Source organism: Taudactylus pleione, unplaced genomic scaffold (assembly GCF_031769625.1).
Source record: "Taudactylus pleione unplaced genomic scaffold, aTauple2 ptg000129l, whole genome shotgun sequence".
In the NCBI taxonomy this organism is placed as follows: Eukaryota; Metazoa; Chordata; class Amphibia; order Anura; family Myobatrachidae; genus Taudactylus; species Taudactylus pleione.
The window spans coordinates 18,194,549-18,214,904 of record NW_028284531.1 but is presented as its reverse complement, the minus strand read 5'-3'; the positions used below and the strand labels follow the sequence as shown (position 1 = coordinate 18,214,904).

Below are 20,356 nucleotides of genomic sequence, written 5' to 3'. Positions count from 1 at the left end.
CGGAGAGCGATGCTGTTATTCACAGCGCTCTCGGCTGCTGGTTGCGGCGCCGGAGATTGCACCGGCGCCGGCTACAATTGGCCGCATGGCGGGGCTTAGGGAGCTGCTCAGCGCGGCTGTTCCCTGCCGCGCTGGTGCTTGTAGAAGCGCTGGCTTCTACACACAGCCGCCGGAGAGCGAGGCTGTTATTCACAGCGCTCTCGGCTGCTGGTTGCGGCGCCGGTGTTTGTATGAAGATGCACCGGCGCTGGCTATTACGTTCCCGCTCCCCCACTCGCATTATGCCTGTATACCAGCCATTGTTTGCGCCCCGCCCGCTTATTGATAGGGGCGGAGTCTAGTCCATGCTGGCGTGCACAGATGCCGCCATTACCTCCAGCGAGTATTCTAAAACAGCATATGCACCGGCCTTAAAAGGAGCCGGGGCTTATTGCCAGCATCTCCTGCATCCTCACTCTGGAGTTCTGTGGGGGGTGCAACCCTTAACAGGGTTGTGGGTTTTATTCCCAGTACGTCCCTAACTGTTTGGAGTTTGTATGTTCTCCCTGTGCTTGCATATGGCCTCTTCCGTTTTTTTTTCTTTACTTAAACCTACAGCACCTGGTCTTATTAGGTTTAACGGCACAACTGTGGAGTTTGTAATTTAACCTGCAGTCTTTATATAGATTCTGGCTCTGCCTCATCTCTGTTATATTGCACGTCGGTAGTTCCCCTACGGAACTGGGCAGTGTACTGGTTTAATATTATATTTAAAAAAAAAAAAAAAATGAAGCACAGGGAGGAACATGCCACAGCCTAATATAGAGGTTGTGTCCACGCCACTTTGCCTACCACATATCTATCAGCGCCTACGGCCACACGCCCGATCTCGTCTGATCTTGGACGCTAAGCAGCGCCAGGCCTGGTTAGTACTTGGATGGGAGACCGCCTGGGTATACCAGGTGCAGCAGGCTTATTACATTGAACATCTGGGGCAAATATGCTTGATGTGTAACAGAATAATGCAGTGTGTTTCTTCCATCTATAGCTGCCAGAGATCACTCTGCCTAAATGTGTATAGTATGCATAGTCGGGCCACTGTTCTGGCTGCTGCCAGAAATTACGGTTATTGCATATCTTTAACTCAAGGTTACAAAAAGGGTGCGTCCCATCCTCAGGCTTATGCCTCACATTGGCTCACCTTAAGAATGAGCCGTACTCTTCTCATGCATATATGTGGCTGCACATATGTTAAATCTCAACAGCCTTCGGTGCTTACCTTAGAAGGTATGCATCTATATGGATTTATATCTTCTTTATTCCCTTCGGCAGCACACACAACACGAAGTAGTAACATATGGCCGTTGTGGTGGTTGGCATTGCTGTCTCGCATCACTGAGGTCATCTTTTGATTTCCATCATCTGGAGCCAGAAGGGCACACCTGATAAGGCGAGTACAACGCCGTAGCAGAATGACAACCACGCGCGGCACATGAGCAGTCTCCCTGCGTGGAGGTAAGCCACATGTATGTATATACTTGTATTTTAAACTAAACCCGGCGTTAAGACCTGGGGCTCAGTTCCTTCCATGGCTCTAACTATTGCCCATGTTATATTTTTCAAATTATATCGTCACCTACTAATCTTGTATGTAGGTACGCGTAGGCATGTGGGGATTTGTGTGTGTATATATATATATATATATATATATATATATATATTTTGCTTCTTATCCTTACCATTAAAGCAGGGGTAGGATATGTTTTTCTCAGTTTTATGTCTGATACCTAGCATATTTAGAGAGGATGCTGCGACGAGAGGCTGGACTCTCCTGATCCGGTAGTTTGTTCTATAACTCCGCTTACACCATCTCTCCCTAGGGATTGGGTGGTGTGTGTGTATATGTATATAATTATGGATATGTGTAGGTATGCCTATACTTCCACAATCATTAAGGTACATATTATTCCACGTCTGGAAAGCTGCCAGGGTTTACCAGAAGCTGTCTGTTATATCCATACATATTATATGGTGGCTCTATAGACTAGAGTCATGTTCTGCAGCTTACATAGGATAGTCACAGGCTCCTACGGCATTGCTTCTAGTATGGACTCTATACATGTCCTGGGGCCTTCCTGTATGTCCACACATGTATATGTACTTACACCCGCCTCGGGTTATAGTCCTGTTTCCATCAGTCTATATCTACGGCGTCCACTTCGGGGGACCTATTAATTACAACTACACTCTAGGGCGCACTTAGTAACCAACTTGTAAGACACTAGGAATGCAGTGTGTATATATAGATATAGCATGCTGATCTCCTATTGCGGGATATATATATGTGTGTGTGTGTGTATATGTATGTAGCGTGCTGATCTCCTGGTGCAGGAGTTTGACAACTGACTTACTATGTCGGTACTAACTCTTCCTTTCAAAGAGTTTGCCTTTTCATGCAGCTATGTTTATGTGTGTGTATGTGTATATATACTGATATATTCCCGTTCCTTGTATGAATTTTCCTAATAATTGGAGAAATCTGTTTTTGGCCCTGACTGGCGTTATCACTACATATATATATCTCTTCTTACTTGGGATAATGAACGCATTCTATGTCTATGTACAGGTACCTTTCCCAGTATCGATTCTGGTACTTTATATTATTGTCTTGTTGCATATCTCAATAAAATGGGTATCTGATGGTCCCTTGGGTACATTTCCTATCAGTACATAGAGAATCCAAGATCTATTCCATCCTCATGGCTTATTTAGTTAATTTACATGAGGCCTAGGGCCACCCGCCGATATAGACAGGGTCTGGCCTGGGTTGTATCAGATTGTGGGCGTAATACACACTTCACCATTATAAGTGTTAATGTAAGGATACACTAGCAGACCGTTTTTGGGGTATGTGTAATCTCTATATGGATACATATCCCTAATGGAACAGGCTCAGGTATAGCGTCCTGTTGTACGGCCTTCTTGTCTCCACTAACAATTTGCTAGTTTCTACAGTATTTTCTTCTGCAGCATCTCCAGACTGAAGTCCGTGCTGTAGAGCATTGATCTTTGCCCACTGAGGCTACTCTCTGTACCTGTCGTGGTGGGTTGCTGTGAGATGAATAAGGTCAGTGACATTCTACATAGCGTCCAGAGGGCTTCTGGTCGCTCACAGGTAAGCGGGCTTACCCCACTAATACCTCGGAAGATGCTTCCTTTTCATGCATCCTGACATAGCTGTTATTCTATCTTACGCACCCTAGCTGCTGTCCTAGCAGCCTTCAGTTCTTTTAAATCAGTTGGCTGTACACTTTAGAGCTTTCCTGGTGTGTAGGTGCATATTTGTAACATTGAGATTTGTGACCCTATTCTACTGGAATCTGTTGGGTTTATGGACTGAAGCGCATCTATGGGCTAATGCACATTTTTACTATAAAGTGTGACAGTCTCTATGTTCCATACAGGGGGCCTGGTTTGTTTCCTGTTCAGTATCTGTTGATAAATTCAGCACACTGACAGGTACCTGAATGGTACCTTCATAGTTGTCCTAGTGCTTTAGCCTTGCGGATGGGATACTTCCCTATATTGGTAACTCTCCCTGGGTGGAGGTGGCATCCGTGCTCTTTTTCTGCTAAGGGTATCCTGGGTGTTTTCATACTATGTTCAGGCCAGTAGTTGGTACTGATTACACTCTACCATCATGTAGGAAGTTGTCTGCTGTTTGACAGGAGGGGTGGTACTGCCGTCTGACCCACTGGAAGGAATTGTAGTCTCAATCCTCTCGTATCCGCCTCATGCCCAGTGGGATCGCCACTCGTTGACAACTTCTATGGTCTAAACCTTCCACTGGTTACCAACCCTTTAGTAGTTGGACCTCGAGAATGGTTCAGGGCGACTGTTAGGTCGTGACTCTTACCTCCTTGTTTGCTTGGTTAGGAGTCTGTGGACGGGTTCAGCTCCGTCTCTGTATATTGGTATCATTATACTTTTATCTATATGATTGATGTCCCGCAGTGCTGGGATTCTGCTGTCTGAGACTGTTGCAGCTTCCTGTAGTTGTCACTGGTACGGTTTTCTCGAGTTTTGTTCTCATGTTACTGCCATTCTATGGATTCTAGTTGGGGTTTTTCTGCTCCCAGCGGTCTTGCTTGGTCTGTTTTTGGCTGAGCTTACGGTGTTCTGATGCTTCTCATCTGCGGCTACTCTCTAGCCGTATTCCATTGAATTTACGCTGTAAGTTGTGGAATGTCTGTGACTGTTCAGCAAGGAGCTCTGATTGTCTCCTGGCTCTACGACATGCCTCCAGTCTTGGGCTGTCCCTGTTTCGGTTGGCCGAAAGGTCGGCAAGTTCTCCGCGCTTCCCACCCGGGAGGTTGGCTTTGAGACGTCCCCACTGTCTTGAACTCCAGTGTCCCCTAGTGGATGAAGGAGAAAACAGGATTTTGGTACTTACCGATAAATCCCTTTCTCCGATTCCACAGGGGACACTGGACGCCCGCCCAGCGCTGCGTTCCTGCCGTTTTGTTGGGTCCTTATCTAGTTGTGTGACTGCATGTGTTCCCTGCAGTGGGTTCCTCTGTTCTCCTTCAGTCGGTATTGTTCCGTTCTGTGGTCTTCTCCTTACCGTCTCCTCTCCGGCTCAGTTCTTAAAACTGGGGCTGATGGGGCATAGAGGGGGAGGAGCCAGTCACACTTCAGAATTATTTAAAGTGCCAGGCTCTGCTCTACCACCGTCTATACCCCACTGTCTTGAACTCCAGTGTCCCCTGTGGAATCGGAGAAAGGGATTTATCGGTAAGTACCAAAATCCTGTTTTCTCCTTCATCCACTAGGGGACACTGGAGTTCAAGTCAGTGGGGCATAGACGGTGGTAGAGCAGAGCCTGGCACTTTAAATAATTTAAAAGTGAGACTGGCTCCTCCCCCTCTATGCCCCATCAGCCCCAGTTTTTAGAATGTGCCCGAGAGAGCCGGTCGCACATCTGGCTGTCTCCAGCCTTTTTCATATTTTTTATATTTTTTATTTAAACAAGCATTGAGGACAGGCAGATTGCTTGCTGTGACAGTCTGCCTGCTACGGGGGAGCCGCCGGGAAGGGCACCGCCACGGCTACTGCAGCCTGTGTCCGGTGGCCCTGAGGAGGGGGCACCAGCAGATGGAGTCATCGGACCCTGCGAGGACACGCCACTGCTGACACCGGCATGTGTCCGGGTTCCTCGCCGCCCCCTCAGCCCAGCATCCCGGCCGCAGCAGCCCGTAAGTATATCCCACCACTCCTGACTAGCTGGAGTGGTGGGCCAAAATGCTGGGCTCAGGACAGCACGCGCTGCGCGGCTGTTACACAGCCTCCTTCCCCCTGCCAGTAAACCTGGCAGCTGCTGATGAGACCTGGATCTGCACTCTGCAGTCAGCGTCCGGGTCTCTGGCTTAGCCTAGCCACTATTCCCCCTCCTATTTAAATGAGGGGATTGATAAAGCAAGAGGCCCCTCTACGTTGTTGACAGCGCGGTGCTAGCCGCAGCTGTCACTGAAGACGCCTGCTCCTCACTCCTCTATGCAAGGAGGGAGACTGCCGCGTCCCACTACTCCCATAACGGGAGTCTGCATTTACAGCCCCGCTATTATAGCCCTGCATAACGGGGCTGGGGCGGGGCTTAAGGAGCCGCTCAACGCGGCTCTAAGTTGCCGCGCTGGTGCTTGCATGAAAGCACCGGCGCTGGCTTATGCTCATAGCCGCTGGAGAGCGTGGTACAGCGCTCTCAGCGGTTGGTTGCTGCGCCGGTGCTTGTTTGAAGAAGCACCGACGCTGGCTCTCACAGCGCTATGCATGCCTACGTAACATAGCGCGAGAAGTGCAGAGTCCCCGTTAGCGAGATGTGGGTGATTTACCGCCATTAATGTGGCGTTGGGGGCGGGGCTTAGCGGGAGAGGCTGGAAGCGACCCGGCCAAGGCCGAAACGCTGGGCTCAAGGACAGCGCGTGCCGCGCTGCGGTTAGAGCTAATGAGCACAGCTGCTCCTTTGTACGGGATCCCCCCTCACGTAGTCTGCACTGCAGCAGCATCCCTGAGGTTAGTAAGCTGCTCACTGTGATAGGCCGCTTCCCTGTACAACGCCCTGGAACATCCTGCCTGAGCAATGCCAGCAGTCAGTTCCAACACAGGTGGGCAAGCGCTGACTCTCCCACCCCCCCTGCTCAGGAGAGAGGCTGGAAGACAGGACCCGCCGTAGCTGAAACCGGCAGAGTCCGGGTCTCCTGCCCCTTCCCCACAATGCACTGTATGACAGCTCAACAGCATGGCTGTTAGTAGGCTGACAGCAGTGAAGTCTCCGTTGCACCGCGCACCCTCCCGCCCTGTATGCTGCGTTGTCACTTACAGGGAAGTGCGGGCGCTGTTGGCAGTACTTGTACAGGGAGGAGGTTTTCCGGTGGCGCGCACTCCACGCACTACAGACCTGTGTCCTCCATTTCAGTATGCGGGCTAGGCATAATGCAGCACTGCCTTAGCGATTAGCAGGTCTCATCTATTAACAGGAGGAGACACTGCGTTACACAGCTCCTGGCTGTGCTGAGCAACTTTACATGCCCGCTCCTCCAAATGCTGATTTAGCCCCCCTCGCTTGTGTAGGAGCCATGATCGCTCCTCCCGTGTTATCGGCACCGGCTGGACCTTCAACTACTCCGCTTTTATGCGGTTCTACTGCGGGGGCAAGTAGCGCTGTGTTGACTGGAGTATATCAGTGGCTCACACAGCGTGGTAATTCAGGAATGCATACGGTCCAGCGACTACAACAGCGCCCCTGCTTCCCTATTATGGGCAGCAGTATCTACCTGCACACAAGCAGTACAGCTCAGTGCACTACCTGCAGCAGGGAGTGCTTTAGCACTGGTCTCCTACGAGACCCCTCCCTTTTTGGGAGTGCTTCAGTAAATAATAAGGGATGTCCGTCACTGTATGACAGGAGTATTCCCAGCTAAATACACTGTGCTGACGGGACACGGTCCCGCCATTTTGCCAGACAGTGTAGTGGTTAGCGTTGCTGCCTCGCAGCAGTGAGGTCGTGTGTTCTCTTCCCACCGTGGTCCTAGCTGTGTGGAGTTTGCAAGCACCGGGTGTTATCCCCTGTCAGGCTTCCCCTTGGTTCTATAACAAAGGGCGCCTGGCTTAACCTAATTAAAGATATATAGTATGTATAGTACTTGTACTAGTCATTGTTCTGGTTGCCGGGGCCAAAACTTATGGTTATAGCTTACCCGTAACCAGGGTTAGCACATTATTGCGTCCCATCCCCAGGCTTATGCCTCATAACCCTGAACACGCTCTATCTCGTCTGATTTTGGAAGCTAAGCAGGGTCAGGCCTGGTTAGTACTTGGATGGGAGACCGCCTGGGAATACCAGGTGCTGTAGGCTTATATAGGTGCCAGCACATATACTACATTATAGGCTAGTTTTAAAACCTTCCAGTTCTGTATAGTGCTAGCTACTGTGCATAGCTAGTTGTTAGCAGAATGGGAACTAGCCTAAACCCCTGTTTGCACTATAACACCGCGTTATGCGGTTCTGAGAGGGGCCAGTTACTCAGCTGGTGCACATTCCCGGCTAGAGGCGCTGGGCTGACGGGACACAGTGCCGCCATTGCAGCGCAGGGTATTACCCACTGTCAGGCTTCCCCTTGGCTCTATAACAAAGGGCGCCTAGCTTAATCTAATGGCCTGATATCATAGCCTGTGAAGGTTACCCCATGGTGTACTAGCTACTCTGCCTAAACTGAGATCGTCTTTTTGATTCCCCCTTCGAAAAACGGGTTAATCTGGAGCTAAAATAGCTCACCTGAAGCACGCACGCTCCTAATATATAAGGCGAGTACACCAGTAACAGAAGTCCCGGGAACGACACCAGTCTGGGACAGCACGCTGCTAACACATCTTGCCTCTACGCCATAACAGAATGACGGCCACACGCGACACATGAGCAGCCTCCCGGCGTGGAGGTAAGCCACGGTATATGTGTGTGTGTGTATGTTTGTGTGTGTGTGTGTGTGTGTGTATATGTATATATATTAGGGATGTGCAGGCTCGGATAGGTTCGAGTTTGCACGTGGAGTTCGGATTTTTCCCTCCAAAAAAACGGAACTCAGAAAGAGGCAAAACGTCATCTTGCATGGATGAACATCATCATTCCTGGACTTTTGTCCAGGAATGATGATGTTCGTCCATGCAAGATGACGTTTTGCCTCTTTCTGAGTTCCGTTTTTTTGGAGGGAAATTTATATATATATATATATATATATATATATATATATATATATATATATATATATAAATATTATCGTCACCTACTAAACTTCTATGTAGGTACACGTATGCATATGTGGATATCGCTTCTTATCCTTACCATAACATACTAGCATAATTAAAGATGCTGCGATTGGAGGCTGGACGCTCCTGATGCGGTAGTTTGTACAATGACTCCGCTTTACACTATCTCTCCCTAGGTATTGGGTTGTGTGTGTATGAATATATAATGTTTATACTTCCACATTCATTAGGTTTACCTATTATTCCACAGATGCGTAGCCGTCTGGGTTTACTAGAAGCTGTAGGCTATATCCATTCCTATTATATGGTGGTTCTATAAACTAGAGTCATGTTCTGCAGCTTACATAGTGATAGTCACAATTCCCTGGGCATTGCTTCCAGTATGGACCCTATACATGTCCTGGGGCGGCGCCCCATTCGGGGGATCTATTATCATTACAACTACAGTGGTGCACTTGTATTAATATTTCCGAATAATTGGGAAAAAAAATGTTTTTTGTTTAACCCTAACATATATCCCTTCTTACTTGGGATAACCAACGCAGTCTAAGTACAGGTACCCTTCTCAGTATCTATTCCGGTACGCCATATTTTTGTCGCATATCAATAAAATGAGTCTCAAAAGGGCCCTTAGGTACAATTCATACCATGAGGCCTTGAGCCGCCCACAGAACAGGCTCAATTTAGAGTCCTGTTCTACGACCTTCTTGTCTCCACTAACATTTTATTAGTTTCCACTTCTCCAGACTAAAGTCCGTGCTGTGGAGCATTGGTCTTAGCCCACTGAAGCTACTCTTTATACCTAACGTGGCGGGTTGCTGTGTGATAAAAAAAGGTCAGTGACACTCTACATAGAGTCCAGAGGGCTTCTGGTCGCTCACAGGTAAGAGCTTACCTGACTAATGCCTAGGAAGATGCTCCTATTTCATGCAACCTGACATACATAACGTTAATCTCCCTTACGGAGCCTAGCTGCTGTCCTAGCAGCCATCTGCTCTTTTAATCAATTGGCTCTACACTTTAGAGTTTCCCTGGTGTGTGGGTGCATAGTTTGTACATTGAGATTAGCGACACTATTCTACTAGAATCTGTTGGGGTTATGGACCAAAGCGCATCTCTGGGCTAGTGCACATCTTTACATAAGTGTGACAGTCAACATGTTCCACGCAGGGGGCCTGGTTGGGTTTTCCTGTTCAGTATCTGTTGATATTTTTATCACACTAATAGGTACTGCTGCCCTGGCCTTGCTGTGTGGGATGCTTCCCTATATTGGTAGCTCTCCCCAGTCTGAGGTCAAGAGCACTCTGGAGCAGGTTTTCATCCAGGAAGTCTCTGTACATTGGTCTCTCTATCCTGACTAGTCTCCCAGTTCCTGCCGCTAAAAAATATCCCCACAGCATGATGCTGCCACCACCATACTTCACTGTAGGGATGGTATTGGCCTGGTGATGAGCGGTGCCTGGTTTCCTCCAAACATAACGCCTGGCATTCATGCCAAAGAGTTCAATCTGTGTCTCATCAGACCAGAGAATTTTGTTTCTCATGGTCTGAGATTCCTTAAGGTGCATTTTGGCAAACTCCAGGCGGGATGCCATGTGCTTTTTACTAAGTAGTGGCTTCCGTCTGGCCACTCTACCATACAGGCCTGATTGGTGGATTGCTGCAGAGATGGTTGTCCTTCTGGAAGGTTCTCCTCTCTCCACAGAGGAATGCTGTAGCTCTGACAGAGTGACCATCGGGTTCTTGGTCAGCTCCCTGACTAGGGCCCTTCTCCCCCAATCGCTCAGTTTAGACGGCCGGTCAACTCTACGAAGAGTCCTGGTGGTTCCGAACTTCTTCCATTTATGGATGATGGAGGTCACTATGCTCATTAGATCCTTCAAAGCACCAGATATTTTTCTGTACCTTTCCCCAGATTTGTGCCTTGAGACAATCCTGTCTCGGAGGTCTACAGACAATTCCTTGGACTTCATGCTTGGTTTATGCTCTGACATGCACTGTCAAGTGTGGGACCTTATATAGACAGGTGTATGTCTTTCAAAATCATGTCCAATCAACAGAATTTACCACAGGTGGACTCCAATTAAGCTGTAGGAACAGCTCAAGGATGATCAGTGGAAACAGAATGCACCTGAGCTCAATTTTGAGCTTCATGGCAAAGGCTGTGAATACATGTGATTTCTTAGTTTTTTTTGTTTTTGTTTTTTATAAAATATGCAAAAATCTCCAAAAAAAACTTTTTGCACGTTTGTCCAGGAATGATGATGTTCGTCCATGCAAGATGACGTTTTGCCTCTTTCTGAGTTCCGTTTTTTTGGAGGGAAAAATCCGAACTCCACGTGCAAACTCGAACCTATCCGAGCCTGCACATCCCTAATATATATATATATATATATATATATATATATATATATATATATATATATATATATATATATAAATATTATCGTCACCTACTAAACTTCTATGTAGGTACACGTATGCATATGTGGATATCGCTTCTTATCCTTACCATAACATACTAGCATAATTAAAGATGCTGCGATTGGAGGCTGGACGCTCCTGATGCGGTAGTTTGTACAATGACTCCGCTTTACACTATCTCTCCCTAGGTATTGGGTTGTGTGTGTATGAATATATAATGTTTATACTTCCACATTCATTAGGTTTACCTATTATTCCACAGATGCGTAGCCGTCTGGGTTTACTAGAAGCTGTAGGCTATATCCATTCCTATTATATGGTGGTTCTATAAACTAGAGTCATGTTCTGCAGCTTACATAGTGATAGTCACAATTCCCTGGGCATTGCTTCCAGTATGGACCCTATACATGTCCTGGGGCGGCGCCCCATTCGGGGGATCTATTATCATTACAACTACAGTGGTGCACTTGTATTAATATTTCCGAATAATTGGGAAAAAAAATGTTTTTTGTTTAACCCTAACATATATCCCTTCTTACTTGGGATAACCAACGCAGTCTAAGTACAGGTACCCTTCTCAGTATCTATTCCGGTACGCCATATTTTTGTCGCATATCAATAAAATGAGTCTCAAAAGGGCCCTTAGGTACAATTCATACCATGAGGCCTTGAGCCGCCCACAGAACAGGCTCAATTTAGAGTCCTGTTCTACGACCTTCTTGTCTCCACTAACATTTTATTAGTTTCCACTTCTCCAGACTAAAGTCCGTGCTGTGGAGCATTGGTCTTAGCCCACTGAAGCTACTCTTTATACCTAACGTGGCGGGTTGCTGTGTGATAAAAAAAGGTCAGTGACACTCTACATAGAGTCCAGAGGGCTTCTGGTCGCTCACAGGTAAGAGCTTACCTGACTAATGCCTAGGAAGATGCTCCTATTTCATGCAACCTGACATACATAACGTTAATCTCCCTTACGGAGCCTAGCTGCTGTCCTAGCAGCCATCTGCTCTTTTAATCAATTGGCTCTACACTTTAGAGTTTCCCTGGTGTGTGGGTGCATAGTTTGTACATTGAGATTAGCGACACTATTCTACTAGAATCTGTTGGGGTTATGGACCAAAGCGCATCTCTGGGCTAGTGCACATCTTTACATAAGTGTGACAGTCAACATGTTCCACGCAGGGGGCCTGGTTGGGTTTTCCTGTTCAGTATCTGTTGATATTTTTATCACACTAATAGGTACTGCTGCCCTGGCCTTGCTGTGTGGGATGCTTCCCTATATTGGTAGCTCTCCCTGGGTGGGGTTACATTCGTGCTCCTTTACTGCTAAGTTCCTGGTTGTTTTCACACTATGTTCAGGCCGGCAGTTAGTACTGACTACGCACTTCCATCAGGTTGGAAGTTGTGTCTTTTTATCCCTGTTTTCAGTATGGGTTATACTGCTGTCTGACCCTCTGAAAGGAATTGTAGTCTCCATCCTCTCGTATTCGCCTCTGCCTCATGCCCGTGGGATCTCCACTCGTTGGAGACTTCTATGGTATAACCTTTCCGCTGGTTCACAACTTTGTTGTAGTGGGACCTCAAGGATCGTTCAAAGCGATTGTTCGGTCTTGTCTTTGACCTCCCAGCATACTCTTTGTTGGGAGTCTGTGGACAGGATCAACTTTGTATCTGTTGATTGGTATTGTCATACTTCTGTCTATATGATTATGACCAGCAGTGCTGGGATTCTGCTGTCTGCAGCTGTTGCAGATTCCTGTGCAGACTCTAGTACGATTCACAAGTTCTTCTCGTTTTCTGCCCTTTTACTATGGATTCTTGTTGGGGCTCTCTGCTACCAGCTGTCTGGTTTGGTCTAATTTCAGCCGCTTCTCAACTGTGATTGTTTTCTCGCCAGCCGTTCTGTTCATTTTGGATTCCGCTGTGCGTACGTTGTGGAAGTTCTTCTGTGACTGTCTTCTGAGGAGTAGTGTTTGTCTACTGTGCTCTACGACACTTGATCCTCTGCCTCTGCTGGGCCTATTGTTTTTGGCAGTCCCTATTTCGGTTTGGCCGAGGGGTCAGCAAGTTCTCCGCGCTTCCCACCCAGGAGGTTGGCTTTGGGACGTCCCCACTGTCTTGAACTCCAGTGTCCCCTAGTGGATGAAGGAGAAAACAGGATTTTGGTACTTACCGGTAAATCCCTTTCTCCGATTCCACAGGGGACACTGGACGCCCGCCCAGCGCTGCGTACCTGACGTTTTGTTGGGTTCATTCTATGGTTGTGTGACTGCATGGTTCCCTGTTAAGGGTTCCACTGTTCTCATTCAGTCGGTCTTGTTCTGTTCTGTGGTCTTCTCCTTCTCCTCGTTTTCTTTTCTCTTGTCCTCCGTCTCCTCTCGGGCTCAGTTCTTAAACTGGGGCTGATGGGGCATAGAGGGGGAGGAGCCATTCACATTTTTAAATTATTTAAAGTGCCAGGCTCTGCTCAACCACCGTCTATGCCTCACTGTCTTGAACTCCAGTGTCCCCTGTGGAATCGGAGAAAGGGATTTATCGGTAAGTACCAAAATCCTGTTTTTCCACATTTTGTTATGTTACAGCCTTATTCCCGAATGGAATAAATTAATTTTTGTCCTCAAAATTCTACACACAATACCCCATAATGACAACGTGCAAAAAGTTTTTTTTGGAGATTTTTGCATATTTTATAAAAAACAAAAACAAAAAAAACTAAGAAATCACATGTATTCACAGCCTTTGCCATGAAGCTCAAAATTGAGCTCAGGTGCATTCTGTTTCCACTGATCATCCTTGAGCTGTTCCTACAGCTTAATTGGAGTCCACCTGTGGTAAATTCTGTTGATTGGACATGATTTTGAAAGACATACACCTGTCTATATAAGGTCCCACACTTGACAGTGCATGTCAGAGCATAAACCAAGCATGAAGTCCAAGGAATTGTCTGTAGACCTCCGAGACAGGATTGTCTCAAGGCACAAATCTGGGGAAAGGTACAGAAAAATATCTGGTGCTTTGAAGGATCTAATGAGCATAGTGACCTCCATCATCCATAAATGGAAGAAGTTCGGAACCACCAGGACTCTTCGTAGAGTTGACCGGCCGTCTAAACTGAGCGATTGGGGGAGAAGGGCCCTAGTCAGGGAGCTGACCAAGAACCCGATGGTCACTCTGTCAGAGCTACAGCATTCCTCTGTGGAGAGAGGAGAACCTTCCAGAAGGACAACCATCTCTGCAGCAATCCACCAATCAGGCCTGTATGGTAGAGTGGCCAGACGGAAGCCACTACTTAGTAAAAAGCACATGGCATCCCGCCTGGAGTTTGCCAAAATGCACCTTAAGGAATCTCAGACCATGAGAAACAAAATTCTCTGGTCTGATGAGACACAGATTGAACTCTTTGGCATGAATGCCAGGCGTTATGTTTGGAGGAAACCAGGCACCGCTCATCACCAGGCCAATACCATCCCTACAGTGAAGTATGGTGGTGGCAGCATCATGCTGTGGGGATATTTTTTAGCGGCAGGAACTGGGAGACTAGTCAGGATAGAGAGACCAATGTACAGAGACTTCCTGGATGAAAACCTGCTCCAGAGTGCTCTTGACCTCAGACTGGGGCGACGGTTCATCTTTCAGCAGGACAATGACCCTAAGCACACAGCCAAGATATCAAAAGAGTGGCTTCAGGACAACTCTGTTAAAGTCCTTGAGTGGCCCAACCAGAGCCCAGACTTGAATCTGATTGAACATCTCTGGAGAGATCTGAAAATGGCTGAAAAGTTTTTTTGTTTTTTTTAATTAAATTTGCAAAAATCTCAAACTTTTTACACATTGTCATTATGGGGTATTCTGTGTAGAATTTTTAGGACAAAAATAAATTTATTCCATTTTTGAATAAGGCTGTAACATAACAAAATGTGGAAAAAGTGAAGCGCTGTGAATACTTTCCGGATGCACTGTATGTGCCAGCTGGGACTCGGTGTCCGCTTCATCTGCTGTTTGGGAAGGGAATTGTGCTGGCAGTCTCATCATGGCACGATCACTGCTTAGACCACCATGATGTCTTCGCCAAAATACATTACGCCTATCTGCATTTAATTATTGACCTTCAATTCGTATAGAAAAACTTATTTGTATTTACATATGAATGTATCTATAATGTATAAGATTTGTCAAGCAACAAAAAATGTATTATTTTCCACTGTTCTGGTTCCTGATTGCAGATGTGGATTATGTAACCCCCCTGTGCTCCCAGGTGGTATACGAAGGGCTTGTTGATGATATTTTCAGAATTAAATGTGGTAAGTTGAATTTTGATTGTGATGGCAGGATCTTGCTGTTGGATAATGTTTGGTGAATTTACAGTCTTGGATCCATCTGATATTCAATACCGGTTATTTTGAATTAATTTTGTAATTATATGAATTCATATTTCAACTTTCTATTTGAGAAATCTATTGAATACAGCATCTTAGACACTTTTAATGTCTTTTATACTGTGTAGGAAGCGTGGAGTTTGGGCCTGAGGTGACTTCTTCTGATAAAAGTATAAAAGTTCTTCTAAACTCTCAGGATAAGGTAAAGTGTTATGTGTCTTTCTCCCTCCCCCCCCCCCCCCAAAAAAAAGAGTGAGAATGAGGCCATTGTCACAATTATTTGATCTGAAGAGTGAGAGATCTTATATTTATCAGCTTATACAGTATGGCTTCTTTTTACAAGTATATGAATGTGTTATATCTATACTAATATAATAAGAATGTTGTGTCTCTCTGTCTGTTCTAAGTTGGCGCAAAAACTACTGTTCAACTACCTACTAACTGACATCTGCAGATTTTGGCTTTGGACTGTGTATGGATTCTACCCTGTCATTATAGTGCAACAGTGCACTAAGACAGGCACTAAAAGAGAGTGTGCAAGCTCAATATATTGGCTCTCCCAAGTTTAGAACTTTTAAATAATAAGATCCATCCAGGTCATTCTTTTCTGGTCACAATACATCAGTCCGAGAAGGAGACATTGTAACTATAGAGACAATTATATGCATTTCTCTAAGCAACAAATACTCTAATGCTGGATACACACTAGACGATATGTTGTCTGATATGGCGGATCGGGCCAAAATATTGGGCACATCGTCTAGTGTGTACGGACTATGGCGCGCTCCCGCAGATCATTAATCGTATCTTCTGATCGACCAGCGCAGGCCGATCAGAAGATATCTTGAACGGTACCATGCTCCTGGATGTGGTCACTGAACAATATATCGGTATGATATTCCCCACACAAATCTTTGTTTCCACAGCTGTTTTAATTAATCTTAATTTAGGTACCTACTGCAGGAGTAAATCCCAAACTAATAATATTGTGTGAATACAGCTGTGGAAAAGATTTACAGCTTGTATTTTTGTTTTCTTTTAATTTTATATTATATTTTTTAAATAATGTGTATTTGGTATATCTACTGTGTGTGCTGCCTTACTTAATACATATACATACATACATAATTATCCTATTTAGCGTACTGTTCTATATAAGTTATTCAGTTTTATTCATGGTTTTGGTTAATGTTACACCCATTACATTTAGATAACGTTGTATAGTCTTAAATACTCCTAAAAATAACCTGCACTTAGCTTCAATCTCAATCCGTCAAGTTAAAGCTGAGCAATAAGAAAAACAAAATGTATTGACCTCATCAATGCAAGAGACAGGTGTGGCTCGCGTTTACATGAATTGGATAGGCTCCAGGGCACTCAGTGACATTGGTGTGGTGGGTGAAGGCGCTGCTGCCAAAAGTCTTTATAGCACTGCTTGTCACAACTCCCGCAACAGGGCCCCAATACAGTAGAACTAGAACACCTCAAATAAAACAATAATATATTTTGGCAGATGCGATTTCATGGTCATGTGGTCCGAGAGGGGGGGGCGGGTACAAATTGCCCGAGCTTCCTGAGGGGCCCGAGTACGACGACGCCCCCTCCTCCCTCACAGCAGCCCAGCACACAGAGTGTGCTGAGCTGCAGTGGGAGACTGCTATTGGCTGCTGAGCCGCAGCCACAGCAGTCTCCTATGCCTGTGGGGGGGAGCGACCACACTGATCGTGCCCCCCCCTGGCTTTGCGCCGGGCTGAGGGGGCTCAGAGCGCCTCCCCTCGTCAGCACTTTGTGGTGCTGAAATTTTTTTTTTCCCTATGAAGGGGGCGTGGCCACGCCCCCTGTTACCCGGGCCCGTCGCAACAGTATCAAATATAAATGGCAGTACCCGAAAGTCTCCTATTTTTCGAGAGGATTATTGGCATGAAATAAATCTATAATTATTCATAGCTGGCAAGGCTTGCTGGGACATGTAGTTCTATATCAGCTACAAATCTATGTTTCCTTTCATTGATAAAAGGTATCATCTATTTATATTACAATCCTGCAATGACTGCCACCTAAAATACATCTATTTAATCTCCTTTGAATCCAAGATGCTGCTTCTGTTTTAATGTAGATAATTGCACCTCCTCTTATTCTCCTTATGTGGTAATGCCTCAAGATGAGATTCAATAACAAGGTGTAATCCCCTCTTCAAATGTTTCCCTTCGGTTCAAATGATGTTGCACACCCAGAACTACCACCACTGCAACAAGTGGGGCATGGAGGTGAGAGAGGCCCGGCAATGGCAGGGGGCAGGGCCGTTGCTAGGGTAGTGCGGCCGGTGCCGTGGCACAGGGCACCACAAGGCAGGGGGCGCTGTTTGCACCTGTCAAATTTGTTTATTATCATTCTCACTTGTAGCTTCCTCTTATTTCATCCCCAGCATCTCCTGGCCTCTCCTATCTCTTCCCTGGCCATTCCCCATGAGGCCATGGCCCTTTTATGGGTGCATTATGTCCCTTTGAAAAATGAGGGGGGCGCCAATGCTCTTTCACCAAAACGTCTAGTTATGGCTCTGGCAGGGGGGGTTGGATGGATGTGGAAAGGCATTATTGGGACTTCCCTTAAATTTTGATTTGGGACCAAGCATTGCCATATTCTCTCCTTGTATCCAGCTCCCCTTATATTGTGCGTACACACGGTATGATTAAAATGGACGATATGACGATATGAACAATAACGATATCAATCATACTGTTATCGTTCATATCGTGCATTTTTCGGTGCCCAACGACCTGCGATGTGTGGGCACATATGGACGATATCGTCCATCGACTGTGCATGCAGGCCAACCTGGGTGATATCGACCAGGTTACTATAGGGACCAGCGATCGTGGATCGCTATAGTCGTTGGTGTGCTGGATGATCGATATTGATCACCCGGGAGATCGTACAACGATAACGTTGTCGATCGTCCCATGTGCACTCACCATAAGAGTCTTATTGGGCAGCTTGGTGTCTGTGGAATTCCGTACTGTGGAATGTCAGCATCTCCTACACATTCCTAACCTTTGAACACTCCCTCAGAGCACATCAGATTATGCACATATCTGTACATAGAGCATTTTACTAGCTGCACATATGCTATCACCTTTACCCACAAACTCTCTAATCGTTCAGCTACTCCTCAGATCTATTCCTCAGCCACTCATTTTAATTTAGTTAATTCAAGCAGTTCAGTCAGTCCATTCTATAAACATAGTAAACTTCTGAACAAATCATATACAAAAAGACACTGAAATGTGTATGCATTGCTATGTTTGCATGGCCCCTTTTATGCATCTCACCACAGTTTATATTGCTATATTAATAAACTGCAATAATGTTCTTCTTATAACTCCCTTAGGTATTTGGTCAAATTCGGAATGAGCATTTTTCCAATGTCTTTAGTTTTCTGAGCCAGAAAGCTCGCAATCTACAAACACAATATGATGTAAGTCAAGTTGATTTTTTTTTTTAAATGGTTTGTCTTAAAATAAATAATAATAATTATACCAAAGTACACATTGACCATTATTATCTATTAAAATGTGGCTTGTAGAAAGCAGATATTATTGTGATTTGTAAGACGCGGTATAAAATGACCTGTGCAAGGTTGCAAGCTAACGTATACAAACCAGGGACTGCTAAAATAGTTTAAATATATTTTTTGTGTTGAGGCAATGTAATGCTCTATGTATAGGACAATACCATATAGCTATATAACCGTCTAAGAGGATGTTATACTGTTGGCTTAATGCTGCATATAGTAAGCAGGGTCATTTACAAACTTATGTTCAGGATTTAGGAAAACGTTCATCTCTCTCATCTCAGATATCTGAAGTCCCCATGAGAATCTGAATGTTTATATTGATATTTTTTAAGTAGCTCTTTAATATATGAAAAACCTGATTTAATCATCCTCTATTAATTGTAGCCCATTTTGTTCAGTCAGTAACCACCATCCTCTGACAGACTTGTAGATAGGCTCCTTGCTATGATAGCGGCTGTGCAACATGTTTAACACTAGGTTGCTGGAACCATGGCATGTTTCAACCCCTGTGACTCGTGACACGTAAGGCATGGCCACGCCTCTTTTCCGTGTGTGGGCAGTATGGGATGCCGGAGCAGAATTACAGCCCCAGTCTGTCCCGGCCTACAGCCATTCTATACAGAGAGTTTGGTATTCAGATCATCAATAGGTAAAAACATCAAAACTCTTGCACTGGGTTGAGAGAAAACTCGATAGGGATGTATGATTAGCACATCACAATTTGTTGATGCTTATGTGCATGTGGGTATTGTAGTTAGAATTGCTCTGTTGACACCTATTGTTCCCATGTACTACTTTACTTATTAGCTTAGTAGGGGAAGGCAACCTCTGGAACTCCAGCTGCTGTGGAACTACGTATCCCATCATGCCCTACAACAGTTTTAGAATGATCGAATCGCAAAACTGTGGCAGGGCATGCTGGGATGTATAGTTTCATGGCTGGAGTTGTCTACCCCTGGCTTAGTACATACTGGTAAAGCTGTGTAATATCATATTTTATTTATATGGCACCATTAAGATTCCATAGCGCCATACATAGGGGTAAGAAAAAACATCACATTACAATGTAGATGTTTACAGACAGATTCAAAATTTACTGCAGGGATGGGAAACCATTTTTCTGTCGGGAGCCAATTTTGATATATATAACATTTTTTGCGGACCTGGTGCAGGCCACGCCCCCTCCACGTTATGTCACATGGGTGCAGGGCCACAATCGCCGGTGCTTACAGCAATGCCCAGAGCATCCACAGGATGCTCCTGGGAGCTGGTTGGGCAGCAGTGTGACCGTCTGAAGCGTCCTAAGGACGCTCCAGGCGGCACTGCTGCATAGATTCTGGCTGCAGGGTGCCATTCTAGGCCAGATGAGGCTAACAGAAAAAAGCTCAGAGGGCCAGACCAAATGATTCTGAGGGCCTTGTATGGCCCCCGGGCAGGAGGTTTCCCATCCCTGATTTACATGATCACATGGAGAGAAATGGGGGAGGGCCCTGCTAACAAGAGTTTACATTCTAAAGGCATATTATATCTTGTATATTCCAGAAGCGCAGAGGAATGGACATTAATCAGATGAAGGCATTTGTTTCCCAAGAGCTAAAGGGATTAAAACAAGAACATCGCATGCTGAGCCTACGTATGGAACAAGCTAACGTCAGCAGTGTCTTCAATTTAGTTTTCTGCACAG

General features: G+C 45.7%; 1 protein-coding gene across 4 annotated transcripts in view; it reads left to right on the top strand.

Annotated features, from left to right (window-relative positions):
- Positions 1 to 20,356, top strand: part of VPS33B (VPS33B late endosome and lysosome associated) — a 77,300-nt gene that overhangs the window by 33,295 nt on the left and 23,649 nt on the right. For all 4 annotated transcript variants that reach the window (XM_088472926.1, XM_088472927.1, XM_088472925.1 and 1 more), the window contains 4 exons: positions 14,946 to 15,023; positions 15,227 to 15,300; positions 18,487 to 18,573; positions 20,215 to 20,305. In XM_088472926.1, the coding sequence (XP_088329052.1) occupies positions 14,946 to 15,023; positions 15,227 to 15,300; positions 18,487 to 18,573; positions 20,215 to 20,305 (330 nt within the window). The remainder of the gene's footprint in view (positions 1 to 14,945; positions 15,024 to 15,226; positions 15,301 to 18,486; positions 18,574 to 20,214; positions 20,306 to 20,356) is intronic.